Consider the following 15,664-nt stretch of genomic DNA (forward strand, 5'->3'; position numbering starts at 1 on the left):
AACCTGACCTTGGCAATCTCCACCTTAGGTCTCCACAGAGGCACAGCCTTTATGATAGAAGTAAACACCCTAAGCAGGGCCCATGGGGCTCTTAGGGATCTGGTTTTGCCTTCCCCTTCAGCCTCATTCCTGATACCTACCCCATAAAGTATGAGGAAACAAGGCAGGGGTAGCTCCCTCCCAGGCTCCTCCCGCTCCTCAGCAGTGACCCAGGGCACATCTCAGAACCACAGTTTCCTCTGGAAGGGCAGTGAATGAATAAAATAAAAGCAGTTAAGGAAATGAGCCAGCATTGAGTCAGCACTTGCCACATGCCAGCGTCATGGAAAGTGAATATGTACAGAGTACAGAAAATCTGATTTCATGCTGTGAGGGTGGTACTCTTATTGCACTCATTTTACTGATGAGAAAATCTGAGATCTAGAGAAGTTAAATGAATTGTTGCAGATCACACAATTTGTAAGAGGGAGCTGGGACTAGAACCACTTCTGTTTGATTCCAAAGTTCTTAACCTCTGTGCTTGGTTGTACATTTGCATAAAGCTTAGCACATACAAAACACTAAAAAAAAAAAAAAAAAAAAAAAAAAATTTCCCAACTACTGGCACAGCGAATGTATCCCTCGCACTACCACAGTGCAAGTAGTTAGTACCACCACGGCAGGGATTCACTGTTGAATGAATAAACGAATGAACGAAAGAATCACTAACAAGTTTCTTTCTTCTATACATAGCTAACTTTTCCACAGAAATTAATGCAGACAAATTCCTTTGTAAATACTTATTTTCTTTAGAAACTCGTATTTTCATTTCCCACCTTGACTTCCTTCTACCAGTTTTTCTTCTATTGCACTTATGAGAACTCAGTGATTCCTAAGCTCTTCAGGATCATACTACTCACCTCAGTACACCAAGTTCTCACCACACCGAGGTATACTGCAGGCACTCAAAAAATCTTGTAAATACATTGATCTAGTTAATTCATTTCTGTTATTTTTGATTAATAACATGAAAACATCTCAGGAAAAGACTGCCTAAGAGAAGAACGTAGAGCAGTGAAATATAGGGGATCATAACCGAGCAGATAATCTTACGCCGCTTTCTTTGGTCCTCTTGAACATTCCCATGTAACTTTCCATATTTCCATTTTTTGTAGCTAAACTGTTACTTGCCACTTATTGTTTAACCATCAGTTTAGGCATTTGATTTCCATGACCCTAAATCATATCTTTTTTTTATTTGTATAAATGTATTTGTATAAATCATATCTTTTTTTTATTTGTCTAAATCATGTTCTGATGCTCTTTCTGTCTTGTTCTGTTGCCTTCCAAACATTTCATTACTAAAATTGAGCTCATTCATTCATGAACCCTAGTCCTTCCTTAATTCTAGCCCTATGACATCTTGTACGTGTTTACTAAAAACATTAAACTTCACCAAATGTACTTTTCTGTAATTTAAGAGAGCAAAGCCCAGCGAAGTGATCTTTAGTATCTCCAACAGCAAAATTATAGAAACATAATGTGAGCATCTGGCCCACCCCCAGCTTCTCACCCCCACCACTTCCTTTATGTAGAAGAAAGCCTAAAACACTATTTTTAAAAAAAGAATTGATGGTTTTACATCAAAGAAACTTTCCACACTCACACAGAACAATTAACAAACCCTCAAAAAAATTGTTTCATTCACAAACAAGTGTCAGTAAGATATTAGTAGAAATATAAAGGTAACTTATAAATTAAAACACAGAAATGAAAACAAGAAAACCTGGGCAATTGTCCAGAGAGGGCTACTGGAGTGCCAGGCTGCGAATTGTGAAGCCGTTTGGCTAAGCTTTTCACCTGTTTCCAAGCAATTTGGTTTCGCTCACTTTACAACGAAGACATTGCTTAACTACTTTTTACCAAGTTTGTTTCAAATCCTGACTTCCAAAAAGTTTTAATGGTTCACACACCAAATCATACCAAAATGGAGCCCATTTAAAAGAAGCAGGTAGAGTGAGTAGTTTTATTAATCATTCAGTAAACATCTGTTGGGTACTGGTGCCAGAGCTCACCTGGTGTCACAGAGAACATAGAGTCAATCTGATGTGTGAACAGACAGCCACAGTGGACGGATGGTTAGAGATGTGTGTGCAAGGTACAGGTGATACACCAGAGACAGACGTCTGCAGTAGAAGTGTCATGGAGAGACCTCAAAGATGTCACACCTTGAACTGTGTCATAAGCAGCTCATGGCATCTGGCTGATTTGGTGCTCCTGGAACTGAGGGCACCTGAAAATCCGGCAGAAAAAAAAAAAATGATGCAGCTAAGAGCATCTCTGGGAGATCAGGGAGGGTCTGTATGGTGTCCAAGGAGTCAGGGCTCTCATTCTGAGGGAAGTGGGAAGCCTTGAAGAGAAAGTAGGGCTGGAGGCAGTCCGGGGTGCTTGGAAAGCTCAGTCTGGCGGCCTGCAGTGAATGGACGGGAGCTGTGTGAGCCTGGTGGTCAAGAGACTGGCAGGAAGACACCTCTCCCGCAGGGGTGAGGTGACACAGCAAGTGGGACAGTGGGAATGTGGTGGGGAGGTGACACTGAGGGGACAGTGCAGGAGTGGAAGCCACAGGAATTTTCAGCTGACTAGGCATGAGGGCATGGGCAGGAGAGAGGATGGGGCTTCTGGTGTTTCACTGTTCCTCCATGCATTTCCAACAGGAACCATATGCATCCTCCCAAGCGTCTCACTCACAATGTCACTGGAGCTAAGCGCCCTTCTCTGCTGGTGGTTGGCCTGGCAGGATAGGGAGGAGTGGGGAACTAAGGGGAGATTGGGGGCAGAAGAAGCAGTTACCCCCAAATCTGTCTAGACAACTCCACAAAGCGTCTCTTGAAACAAGAGAAGAGAGAGGGGTGCCAGGCCTCTACCCAACCTGTCCCCTCCCATCTCCCAGTGTCTTAACCCACTTTGCCTGGGTTCAAGCTGGGTGGGACCGAAATGGGGGTAGGCTTTGGAAAAAGTCTAACTAACTGTTACTCTTGGAATAAAAATTCTGCTGCAGGTTGAGGCAAACTAACCAACAATGCTGTACCAGGGGCTCGTCAGAGCTGGGTCATGGTGATCTCCTCACAGCTTTATATCATTTCCCAGTTAAGAAAGCAGCCTCTGTCTCAGGTGCAACCTAACTGCCTCTTGGCCTGTCAGGTTTTTTCAGCCTTCAGGGCTTTGTGGCTTGCTTGCTTTTTGTGGCTCAATTTCCTGCTAAAGTTTTCACTGTGGCTGTTGTGTTCATTTGTCTGAGGCTTTCAAAACAGAGGTCTTTACTATTTTGGTACCCCAGGACAGAAAGACTGTGTTTTGAAACCTTTTTTTTCCATTACAACACACATAGAAAATGATGAGACTTGTACAGAATTCAAGGTCACATGGATGGGGCTACCAGGGACAACTGGACAAGGGGCTGAAGGACCAAAAACTCCAGCCTCAGGATTTAACTCTGTCTCTTTCCCCCTTCCCCCAATTATTTATTTGTTCATTCATTCAGTAAATATTTACCAAAGATTTCTCCTGTGTTAGACACATTTTAAATGGTTATAGGGATCAATTAACGCATATTATTTAATTATTTAATAACAGGGAGAGGGACTGCTTTGATCAATCAATTCTAACTGGGGAGATCAGGAAGTGGGAGATTTCTCTATAAAAATAAACTGTTCCAGAATAATAAGAGGCCTTCATGGAAGACTGCTGGATGTCCACTGACCTCTGTGTTTCCTCCTGCAGACAATGAAGACCAAGGTCCTGCAGGCCAGGATCAAGTCTGAGGCCTCCATCCTGGTTCCTGTGTTAGCCAACATCTCTGACCTGCTCTCACACTGTGTGTTTTCATTCCTCTTGCTCTCACCCCAGGAGTGTTCTCATTATTTCTTTCATTCACCTATTTACTCAATACCAACGGGAGCATTCATTTACGGGTGAAAAGAGTAAACGGAGAAGTGGCAGCTCTTCCTTGGAAGAGCTTTGGGAAAAAAACATAGAAGTTGGCACATGGCCTCAGGACAGTGTGGTCAGGCAGCGGAGTTTCAGTGTGGCTGCTAAATTCCGTTGCAGATTCCATCCACATTGTGTGTGGGTGAAATGTGATAAAGAGAAAAGTCAGAAGGATTCTTCCCTCTTTATTTAAAAGTATTACCTGTACCATTTGTTATTTGTTAAAGATATATTTTACTGTTGTGAAAAAACCAATAAACAAATTCCATGCTTATTATTAGTACAAGGATGGAAAATAATTTTTTTTTTTTTTTTTGAGACGAAGTCTTGCTCTGTCGCCCAGACTGGAGTGCAGTGGCGTAATCTCGGCTCACTGCAAGCTCTGCCTCCTGGGTTCATGCCATTCTCCTGCCTCAGCCTCCCAAGCAGCTGGGACTACAGGGGCCCGCCACCACGCCTGGCTAATTTTTTGTATTTTTAGTAGAGATGGAGTTTCACCGTGTTAGCCAGGATGGTCTCAATCTCCTGACCTCGTGATCCACTTGCCTCAGCCTGGAAAATAATTTTATCTTGAGTGCCATCTCTAGTTGATTGACAGTAAGTCCTTGCAGTATGGGGATAAGGAGGACTCTGAGGCTCAGTCCAAACACAGTGGGAAAGGCTGACTAAATCAATTGTCTTCTCTCTTCTTAGGGACAAGTTTTTCTTAGCATCTGCCATGGACAGGGTAAGGGGTAGGGGAGGGTCACATAATGATATCATGCATTTGTTTGCATTTCAACTTGGGTGAGTACCCATTTAATTTAGTTTCCAAGAGATGATAATTGAATGTTATTTTGAATTCTTTTTAGCATATGAATAGAGATATTATTACTTCATAATTACCTGAAGTAGTTTCCAAATAAGGTCATCATATATCCCCAAAGGGAAGGTAGTTTTTGGCTTATATAGAGAATTCATGTGAATTACAAGCCAGACTTTATACACAAACTTTCTCTCATGCCTAACTAATTGCAAGGTATTTTTAATAATCAAAACAAGAAACTTGGATTCAGAATATCTTCATTCTTCGATCTTTGATTCATATGACCTTCTGGGTCTTATTCTTAGTGAACATGGTTTACCCAAAGCCACTAGACTTTTATAAGCTATCCACATCAAATGTAAATATTGACAAATACCCCCAGAAGGTGTTAAAAATACCAGACTGTATCTCCCAGGGTTCATTTAACAATAACAACAGGATTTTGAGTCACAGAAGAATAAAATCTCCTTTGGTTTGTCACATTTTCATTTGGTTTTGGCTTTAAACATCAGGCAAAATTCCAGGTATTTGGGAGTCAAAAATACTGGGCTGGGCTAGGCTAGGGAATGGAAACCAGAGGGATGAGGCAGCAAAAATGTTCCGAGTGATGACAAGAGGCTGAAACATGTCAGAAGGGAAACAAAGAAATGTTAGACGGTAAAAACAAAGGATAGGGGAGTTTCTGTAAAAGAGGTGCAGGATGCATGATGCAGAAGAAAAGAATGTTTTTTAATCCACATAAATACATTTTAATAATGTCAAAAAGCCATTTGTCAGAGGTGTGCAGCACATTTATTTAGCTAGTCACTTACACACTGGCTCATTTGTTAAGGGCTGAAGTTGCAGGAAGCCCTATAATTGAAGAGCTAAAGAGACAGCCTGAGCTAGGCATGGTGGTTCACGCCTGTAATCCCAGCGTTTTGGGAGACTGAGAAGGGATGATCACTTGAGCCCAGGAGTTTGAGACCAGCCTAGGCAACATTGGGAGACTCTCACTCTCTCTCTCTCTTATTTTTTTTTTAATGAGACACACCTGATTTATTATACGATGGGGCTCAGTTGCCAATCACCAGCATCATCCAGGGAGGATTACAAATTACATTTGGTTTGGTTGATAGGTTTCTGGCATTGTTGCTCACTTCTGCTGTTGGATTGGCTTCCATCCCTGCAGTCCTGGGCCAGGGAATGTTGGCCACAGCAGGTGAATGCGGCATCCCACTGAATGGCAGGAAACACCTTGGGGCTCAACCCAGCTGCACCTAGCTTTGGTTGTTGAAAGAATGTATGAATAAGCAAGTACCGAATAGACAGCACTCTACTTGTATGGGGAGGGGGGATGTATAAACTCTCCATACATGCAAAATAGGCACATCAACATTCAGAATTAACTGCCCGACTAATTGAGGTTCAGGAAGGTTCAACTATATCTCTGAGGGGCTAGAGGGCTCCAGCTAATACTTGGATTATATATAGGACTAATTATTCAAGTGAGGGAAAAGAAGTGTCAAAAGAATATTCAAATTCTGGTTATGTGACTGAGGAAAATAAACACTGGAGAGTACAGAGCATTCAGATGTATTTGTGAGTGATGTACAGAAAGCTGCCAATATGATGTTGATTCATTTGGTTCTCTCCAATTTTCAGTTAAGAAAACAACAAATGCTATTAATAGTACAAGCAAGATGAGCTGAGAAACTACCTTTGCTTCCTCCCTCCCGTGCCTGAGGCTGGTCATCCAGCCCCTCTCTGCTCTGGAGTTTAGGCTGGAAAAGAGGAAGCAGAGGCCTGAGGCCACATCCCCAGGATGGGAGTGGGGCTGTTCCTGTCTCTGAGGCTTGGGGATCCACAACCCCCTAGACATTCACAATTTCTGACACTTGAGCTTTAGGAATAATTACTTTTGTTGTTGTTGTTGCCTTTTTAAAAGTGTCATTGCAAACAGGATCTCTTTTTCAAGCTTCCCAAACTAGTATTGCTAATTTGTCTTTCCCAAGAAAGGCTTCCTGATCGAAGATAAAGTAATTCTGACAGTTTCCTTTAACATGAGAGTCCTTGTAAGCACTTGCCTTTCTCCTTAGAGACAAGTTTTTAGGGGAGGAGAAGAAACATGCTCACTGCTGATTTAGGCATAGATGCTAAATATGAGGGTCTGATGTGTCTTCTTCTATAGACCAGATCTTTAGCTCAAGAATTCCCATGCATGGGTGTTAGAATTTCAGTCATTTTTGCTTTTCTCTGTTTAACCTCTCTCCTTTATAGATCTTACCCAGCCCCTCTATGTGGTTAAGAGGAACTTGAATGGCCATTACCCACTCTGCTATCTTCTGAACAGTAATTTTCACCCTAGCAGGTCCTGACTGCTATCCTCAGCACTTAGCAGAGATCCTGGCATGTGGTAATGCTGAATGAAGATTTGCGGATTGAATGAATAAATGAGCCCCGAAGACTCAGGCTCAAAACTGGGCTCATGCTCCTCCCATTCCCCAGGCCATCATTTCTGTTACTACCAGAGTAACATCCCGCGAGCATCCTGGAAACCTCTTCACCTGTAAAACGGTGGCCAACTGGAAGCACCTGAAAGACCTATGCTATCTCTCCACAAGGAAATAGCTGCCAATAAATAAATAAATAACTGTGAAGGAGAAATTAGAGAGTTGTCATGCAAACTTAGACTTGTCCAGAGACAACCAAGTAATGTGGGCAGATTAGAAGCAAGAGAGAGGAGTGGGGAGGAGCTGAGATGCTGAGAAGTAACATATGATAGACCACCCTCTCCAATTCCCCCACTTTATAGATAAGGAAACCACTGCCAAACTCACACAGCTAATAAGTGGAAGAGCCAAGAAGTAAAACCTGGGTGTTCTGACGTCCCATACAAATCTCTTTCCACTGCTCCTGTCTGCTGCAGCCTTATACAGTCCAATGGTGCCCAGTAAGTCCAGGAAAAGTCTTCAGATTGCATTTCAGGGCTTGCGATAGCAAGCCTTAGCTGTCAGTGGCAAGCCGAAGTAGAAGAATCCAACCCCTGTGTAGGAGCATTAAAACCTGCTGACTGTCCCATTGCCTGGTGCTTGAACCCTCATAATCATCTTTTGATTACACCCTCTCTTGAGCCACCCCTGCCAAGAGAAGGTGAGTACAGCCAGCGCTTACTGTGGACTGGCCCTGTGCTAAGCACATTATATGCACTACTATCTCTTCTAAACCCCACAGCACCCTAGGTGTGGAGACATCAATCACATACCTCACACATGTGGAAATGGAGGCTTCATGAGATTAAATAACCTGCTCCCAGTCCATAGATTCTAAGTGGTAGGAAGGGGACTTGATCCCAGTCTCACCCCCACGTTTACTCCTTAGCCCTATACCTACCAGACAGCCTGCCTTTTGCAACTGGTTCCTGTGGATTTGGCCTCCCCAATTACCAGAGTTCAGGCGTTATCATCTCACACTTGGACTGCTGCCTGGCCTCTTTCCTCACCCTCTTCTCTCCTGTCTTCTCCCTCCCATTCATTTCTACTCATCTTCCAAAACTGTGATTTGCCTGCATAGCTGGGAGGGTTTTTCCTCACATCAACCAATTCCCTAGTTCTGTGTGGACACCAGCTTGGTGTCCAACAATTCAAATGGATTCTGACACTCTCTACCTGGACTTAGCATCAGATCCCACAAGTGAGAAGGCTCAAATGCACAAGACTGCCCCCACTTCAGACGCCAGTCGAGAGTCCTGGGCCACCTGTATTCCCAACCGACTAGTTATAAATTGGAGGTTGCCATGACCCTATCCTTAGGATTGATAATTGGCTAGAACAATTCACAGAACTTGGAAAGCACTTTACTCACCATTACTGGCTTATTACAAAGCATACGACTAGGGAACAAGCAAGTGAAGAGATGCACAGGGCAAGACATGGGAGTGGATGGGTGGAGCTTCCATGCCCACTCGTGCGCATCACCTTCCCAGCACCTCAATATGTTCACCAACTTGGAAGCTCTCTGAATCTGGTTGTTTAGGGGTCTTCATGAAAGTTTATCATGAAGGCATGATTGATTAATTCATTGACCATTGGAGACTGAACTCAATCTCTAGCCCGTCTCCTCCCTCTAGAGGTCAGGGAGGCCGGGCTGAAAGTTCTAACCCTCTAGTCATAAATTAGTCTTTCTGGTGACCAGCTCCCTTCCTGAAGCTATCTAGGGGTCCCCAGTCATCGATCATCTCATTAGCATACAAAAGCACACACACACACACACACACACACAAACTGCTTTTTCTACTGTCACACTTAACACAGAACACTTCTGTGACCAGATGTGTGTGGGATTTCCCCCATACACCAAGCAATTCTCCAGAAAACACAAACTGAGAGTCCTATAATTGAATTCAATTCTGATACTGTCTCAAGACACTGTCGGATCCCATAGGTTAAGGGCTCAGTTCTACAAGACTGTCCTGACTTCAGGCTGATCACATCCTGAGGTTGTGCTTCTGGCTGAATGGCTATAAATTGGGGATTTCCATTACTCCCTCCGTGGCTTCAATTAACTTGCTAGGACAGCTCACAGAACTCATTCATTAGTTTATTATAAAGGCTACTACAAAGGATATAGATGAACAGCCAAGTGAAGAATGGATAGACCAAAGTATGGGGGCAACGTGGAGCTTTCATGCCCTCCCTGGGTGTGCACCCTCCAGGAACCTCCACATGCTCAGCAACCAAAAAGCTCCTCACATCTTGTTCAAGAGTCTTTGTAGAGCTGAATCTCCTGTCCCACCCTCCTTTCCTGGACTTTGGTGGGTGGGACTGAAAGTTCCAACTATTTGATCCCCTAATCCCTTGAACTTGCTGGTGAGTGGCTCCATCTTGAAGCTATCTAGGGACCTCACCCTAAGTCTGCGGGAGTATAAAGCCAAATATTACCATGGGGTTATTATGAATCACAAAGGACATTTCTATTACTTAGGAAATTTCTAGGGTTTTAGGAGCTCTGCGACAGGTACTGGGGACAAGGACCAAATATTTATTTTTTATTATACCACAGTTGTCTTCTACTCAGAAACCACATGGTTGCCCTTGGCAACATAGCTCAAACTTCTCAGGTGGTCGTTAGAGTTTACACGACCTCTTCTGCCATGATTCCTGCTACCTTACTTTGGTATGACCTGGTCCATTGTGTAGATTCCTGCCTCTACACCTTTGCCCCATCCTCCTGTCCCTTCACTGAATCAAAACATTTCACTGTAGGGCTCTAGTTGTTCAGATATGTATGGGACCTCAGAGGTAAGCTGGTTCAAACTTCTATTTTATAGATGAGGAACTGGTGATGCTGAGAAGTGAATTGCATAGCCACAGATTGTAGATTTATCTCTTAAAATGCAGAAAGAACCGTAGTGATCTCTGAATTTCCAGTGAGGAGGGTTAAAGGTGATAAGCTTTAAATTAGCAAACTATTAAGTGAACTTTCAAAACACAAATCACAAGGAAAAAAAGATTAATTCAATTACAACAAAAGAAGAATTTCTATTCAATGAAAGATACCATGGACAAAATTAATAGACCTAACATCATCATAATATGTTTGCAATCTTGAAAATTGATCACAGATCAAAACCTATAACTTCTGAAAGTCAAAAAATATAAAACTAACCCAATTTTAAAAATACCAAAGAAAATGAATAAGCAATTAGGGAAGAAGAAACTTAAAAAGTTAACAAACATGTAAAAAAATGTCCAAACTCACTAGTTATTAGAAAAGTACATAATAAAGCAGCAATGTGTATTTTACACCTACAATAAAGCTGGATACTGCCATGACATATAGGAAAAATACGGAAATTTACATGTCCTGTTTGGGAATGGGAGCAGGTGGAAGAGAATGGAGGGTGCCAGTCATTGAGGAAAGCAGTCTGGTAGTACTCAAAGTATGCCCTGTGGCCAGCAATTCTGCTCCTGGGTAGAAATCCTCTGGTGAGACCACCCAGGAAGATATTTGGAGCAGCATTATTTGTAGAGGCAGGGTGTTAGGTGCCATCTCCAAACCCATCGGCCAGGGAGCACATGTGTAAAATACGTGGAGATGAGTAAAATACACAGAGCACAATTCACAGTGGTGTGTAGGTACAAGTGCATCTAGGGCAACATGGACAAATCATAAAAACAACAAGTTCAGGACAAAAGTAAGAAATAGAAAGGGTTAAATAACAGGACTAGGTATGCAATTATAAAATATAAGCACATAAAGGTTTTGCAAGTGCATGTAGAAACAAAACTATATGCAGTCATCAAACACATTAGAATGTTGTCTATGTGGGAGGTGGAGGGTAGCGAACAAAGGGCCATTCTATCTGACTAACCTGTCCCCTGGGTGAGTTAAAGGCAGGGGCCATGGTTCCCACCCTGGCTGTTGCTTCCCCCATTTAGGAGCAATTGGCTAGGGTTAAGGCTGCAGTCTTATGGGCAGGAAGCGGGTTCAGCAGCCAGGGCCTCAGAAGCAGGAGCCAAGTGGAGAAAAGGCACACTTCTAGGGGACCCTAGAGACCTGCTCAAAGCTACCTTCCCCACAGCCTGTCTTGATGGTGAGAATCTCACCTCTGCAGGTTGGTACCTTCAGTTTTGTGCTGTGGGGAGATTTCATAAGTCTGCTCAATGAGTAAATATAACAAAAATAGTTTAGGCAATGATACTTAGGTAAGATGGTAGAGGGGAGGCAGGCGGTAGACTGTGCCAGGCTGTGAGAACCAGATAAGCTGATGCACAACCCAAACCTTCCCTTCCTCACAATTCCCCTCCTCCCCATCCAGGGCACATGAAACTAACTTTCAGTGAGCACTTACTATTAATATAAATCAGCAGGGGTTATCTCATGCATTCCTCACAAACCTCTGCAAGTTGGGGGTTATCACTGCTGTTTTACAGCTAAGGAACATGAAGTTCAGAGAAAGTAACCAGGCCAAGCACATACTGTCAGTGCTTCCACGCTGTCTTCCTCGTGCCTCAGGGGGCAACCGTCCTTCCACTGAGACAGCTACACTAACTGGCGAGTTTTGCTATCCTCTTCCCAGTTTTCTGCCTAGTAGTGGGTCCAGGGGGTCTTCAGGATTGCCCTGGGGCCTCTACAGCAATCAGGATTACTCCAGTAGTTCTAGAAAGTGTACACCTCCTTGGAAGTTCCTGCTCGAGGGGACTCCTGTGTTTTAGCTGGATTCTAGGAAATTCCTCTTTGTCCTCCATATGCTTCAGTCCTTTTATGTGGCTCCTTTGAACTAGGTCCAGTCTCCAGGAAACTGGAGATGCACCTCCACAACTGTTTTCCACCCTGATTTGAATCCCCAGTGTCCTAGGAATCAATATGCGGTGAGTGGTTATGGTGGAGGAACGTTTATACCACAATAGCAATAAATTCTCTGAGGGTTAGTATAATATAAACAATGGACAGTGAAATGTCTGTGCAATACAGGAGGACAGCAGAGCTTTAGCACATGCTTCAGCACTACAGAACTAGGATTTTATGCCGGTCAAATCATGTCTGACAAACCCCCAAACTGCACAGAGTAAGTCCTGAGGACACAGCCTTCTAACCTTGCCATTTGATCTGCTCCCAATCTTTACCCCCTGCCAACATTATGTAAGTAGCCTATTTTTCCTCAGAACCCAATTCAATTATCTTGAGCAAAATTTGAAAGAAAGTAATTTCATGCAACAAAAAGGATTTTGAACATCCACAGAAGAGATAGGCTGTAACTTACAGCAGTTTATTCAGGCCTCACGTAGATGTCCTGTCATAAACATTTGATACCATGATTAATTTTGGGAGCTCAACTGGACTTACAAGAGGGAAATATTATTAGGGAAAACTAGAAATTCTTCATTCTTTTTTTTCCACTGAAAAGGGTTCACACAATTGTGGAGAAAAGAGTGTCACAAAAAGTAAAATCTACAAAGTCGTGCTTTATGTGCAAAATAAAACAAACACATGTAAGTTTATTCTACCCTTCTGGGAGGAAGTGGAGACACAGGGTAGCAAAAATTCAATTCTATAAATATTTATTTTGTCATTACTGAGTGCAAAGTATCAGGGAAGCGTAGCTGTGGAATACCAATGCTTAAGAGACCACAGAGTTCTTGAAACCCACAATTCTTGTTCAAATCCAGATGCGGGTAAGCCCCACCTCATGAACTCTGAAGGCTGAAGGATCAGAGGGAATTTCTGCTGCTGAATGTCCCTGATAAGCTCAGAAGCATCAGAATGGAGGGAGCTTCCTCCCCTTCTCTCATCTCATGAAAATGAGCTTTCTGGTTGTGGCAGGTGGGGGAGGGACCTTTAAAACCATACAGTGGTGCCCTCTTATCATCTTTTCCTGTCCTCGTTTCTCCAAGCTTCTAGAGGGGAAAATAAAACCAAACAAACCCCTCAGCATTGTGCTCTCCTGACCCCTAAGCTCTTCTCATATGAAGTGTGCTGTTAGCTTTCTGTATCCCAGCCTGATCACACTTCCCTTTCCCTTCCACACTTGTGGACTTCACAGATTTCTCTGGACCTTTCTCTGGAGATTTCTCTGTTCTTCCTCTTCCAAAGCTCTTAAGTTTTCTTCTCCCAAGTTTCTCCACAGTCTTGCTGAATCCCTTTACTCAAGGCTTTTACACAGGGTTAAATTTGGGTGGTGGTTTGATTTTTTTTTTTTTTAACCACCATATATACATCTTGGTTGTACTTATTTATTACTATGCAATCCCCTCTGCTCCTTTTCTAGAATTTAGTGCAAAAAAAGGCATTACCTTTAGCAGAACATTGGGGACTTTGAACTAAACTTTCACACATGTTTTAAGAGCCCATTATCTCTTAAGCTAGACTCTTCCTAAATCTCTGCTGTCAAACCTACTTTATTGAAATCCTTTGAAACCCAAGTGTTTCCACATTTTGGCTCTCTCTGAAGTTTCTTTCTTTTCTTTCTTTTTTCTTTCTTTCTTTCCTTTTCTTAACCCTGTATTATCATGTCTGGTAATAATAACATTTATAGACACCACACTATGTGTCTGGTAATAATATAGAGACCACACTATATGCACTATGCACAATTATGATCCTTATTTTTATACAGGATAGAACTGAGGCAAGAAAGAGTAAATAACTTGCTCAAGGTCACATAGAAGGTAGTCAAACAGAGAATCTACCCCAAAGCTGTGAGCTTAATTATACTCAAGCTCCAGGGTCAAAGGGATCTGGTGTCCATTCTTATCACGTCTCCCTTTTTGGGGGATGGTGCCTGATAATTTATTCAGCTTCTTTGATGCTGTTTCCTTTTCAATAAGATTGAGATAAAGCATTTTTTGAAAGATCTAGATTGAGATAAAGCATTCTTATAAAGACCTAGCAGTAAATGAGAACTGCGTGAGGGACCTGATTCGGTCCCTAGCACTGGATAACTGTCAGTGCTTCTATGCACCCCACCTGAAGACCCTCGCAGGCAGGAGAGGGTCCTGCTCCTCTAAATATTCCCATCTCATAGTGGTGGCGCAATAACATCCGTTTAAGAAGAATCGTCCAAGGGACTTCTATGCATCCAGCTGGCACACTGGCCGGAGTCTCACTTTATCCCCACATCTCTCCGCGCCCTGGTCCTAGGCTTGCCACACTCTGCCATCCGCTGCTTCTCCAGCCCGGCTCCTCTCTCAGTCCGGGACTCTTACCCCGGGCGCGGGCTCGGGTCTTACCATGGCATCGTAGCGCAGGGCGTTCATGAAGTGCGCCACCTCGGCACCCTTGTACACGGTGAACCAGATGGTGCCCTGGTACTGGTCGCCGGCGTCCAGCAGCAGCACGTTGGGTTCGGCGCGTCGGATCTGCTGCACCTTCGTGAAGAGCCGAGCCACACCACCCATGCAGCGGCTGGCGTTGACGCACTTGCTGGAGTCCTCGCTGGTCTGCTCCAGCCGGCTGTGCACGTCGTTGGTGTGCAGAATCGTGAGCTCCCAGGCGCCGGCCGCAGACCACAGCAGCGAGCCGACGGCGAGGAGTAGCGTCGCGGGCGCCCGCGCGGCTCGGGGACACATAGCTGTGGCGCGTGAACTGGGTGCGAAAGCGGGCGAGCGGGGCGAGTGCAGGCGAGTAGGGGCGAGCAGCTAGGTCCGGGGTTCTGCGCCCTGGCCGGAGGGGCGGGGCGCGGGTCAGGGCCGGGGCGTGTCCTTCTTCAGCCTGGAGGCCGGCTTGGCTGCCAGGCGCAAACTCGCGACGTCACCCGATCCGACCCTGGCACCCGGAGAGGCCCTGGCGCGGCTGTCGGCTGGCACCCGCTCCCAGCAGGAAGAGTGGGGAGGTTGTTCCCGGCGGCAAGCGGGCACCGGCCGCATCCTGGCCGAACCAGGGAGCCTGGGCGCGGGCAGTTCGGCCTGGTGCGCTGCTCGTTCGGAGGCGAGAGGAAGGAATTGGAGGGTTCCACCCCGCGCGTGGGTCCTCGCTGAGTCTGGCCTCATTCGAGGCACGGGTTTTTCTACAAGAGAAATGTTATGGATTGTGTTGGGTTTGTGGTTGAGCGAGCTCATCACTTCAAAGAACCAAAGAGGGAAGAGAGAGGGGACGCGAAGAAAGATGAGCGAGCTGAGGGGCAGACAGGAGGAGTAAAGAAAGGCCGGGCAGAGGAGCTTCTTGCAGTTTTGGGCTGTGAGAGTTTCGGGCTCACTGAGATGTGACGCTTCCTATTGGGTTGAGAACTCACGAGGTCTACGATGCTTAGACAAAAAATCTCAGAAACTAAGAAATCATTCGAATCCAGTTCCTCGTTTATTCACTACTAAAACCTTGGTGATAAAACAGTGGCGACGCGTGGACAGCTCCTGGAAGCAAAAACACCATTGGGGTAAAATCCGACAGCTATCGGGACGGGAAGGGATGCTGCCC

The 15,664-nt window shown here is 44.5% G+C and overlaps 1 protein-coding gene across 2 annotated transcripts in view; it reads right to left on the reverse strand.

Annotated features, from left to right (window-relative positions):
• The window catches only part of NT5E (5'-nucleotidase, ecto (CD73)), a 45,355-nt gene extending 29,904 nt beyond the window's left edge, over positions 1-15,451 (reverse strand). For both annotated transcript variants that reach the window (XM_011967617.1, XM_011967616.1), the window contains exon 1: positions 14,482-15,451. In XM_011967617.1, coding sequence (XP_011823007.1) covers positions 14,482-14,820 — 339 coding nt within the window. In that variant the 5' untranslated portion in view covers positions 14,821-15,451. The remainder of the gene's footprint in view (positions 1-14,481) is intronic.
• Between the last annotated feature and the right edge of the window lie 213 nt (positions 15,452-15,664).

Source organism: Mandrillus leucophaeus, unplaced genomic scaffold (genome assembly GCF_000951045.1).
Source record: "Mandrillus leucophaeus isolate KB7577 unplaced genomic scaffold, Mleu.le_1.0 Scaffold804, whole genome shotgun sequence".
NCBI lineage: Eukaryota > Metazoa > Chordata > Mammalia > Primates > Cercopithecidae > Mandrillus > Mandrillus leucophaeus.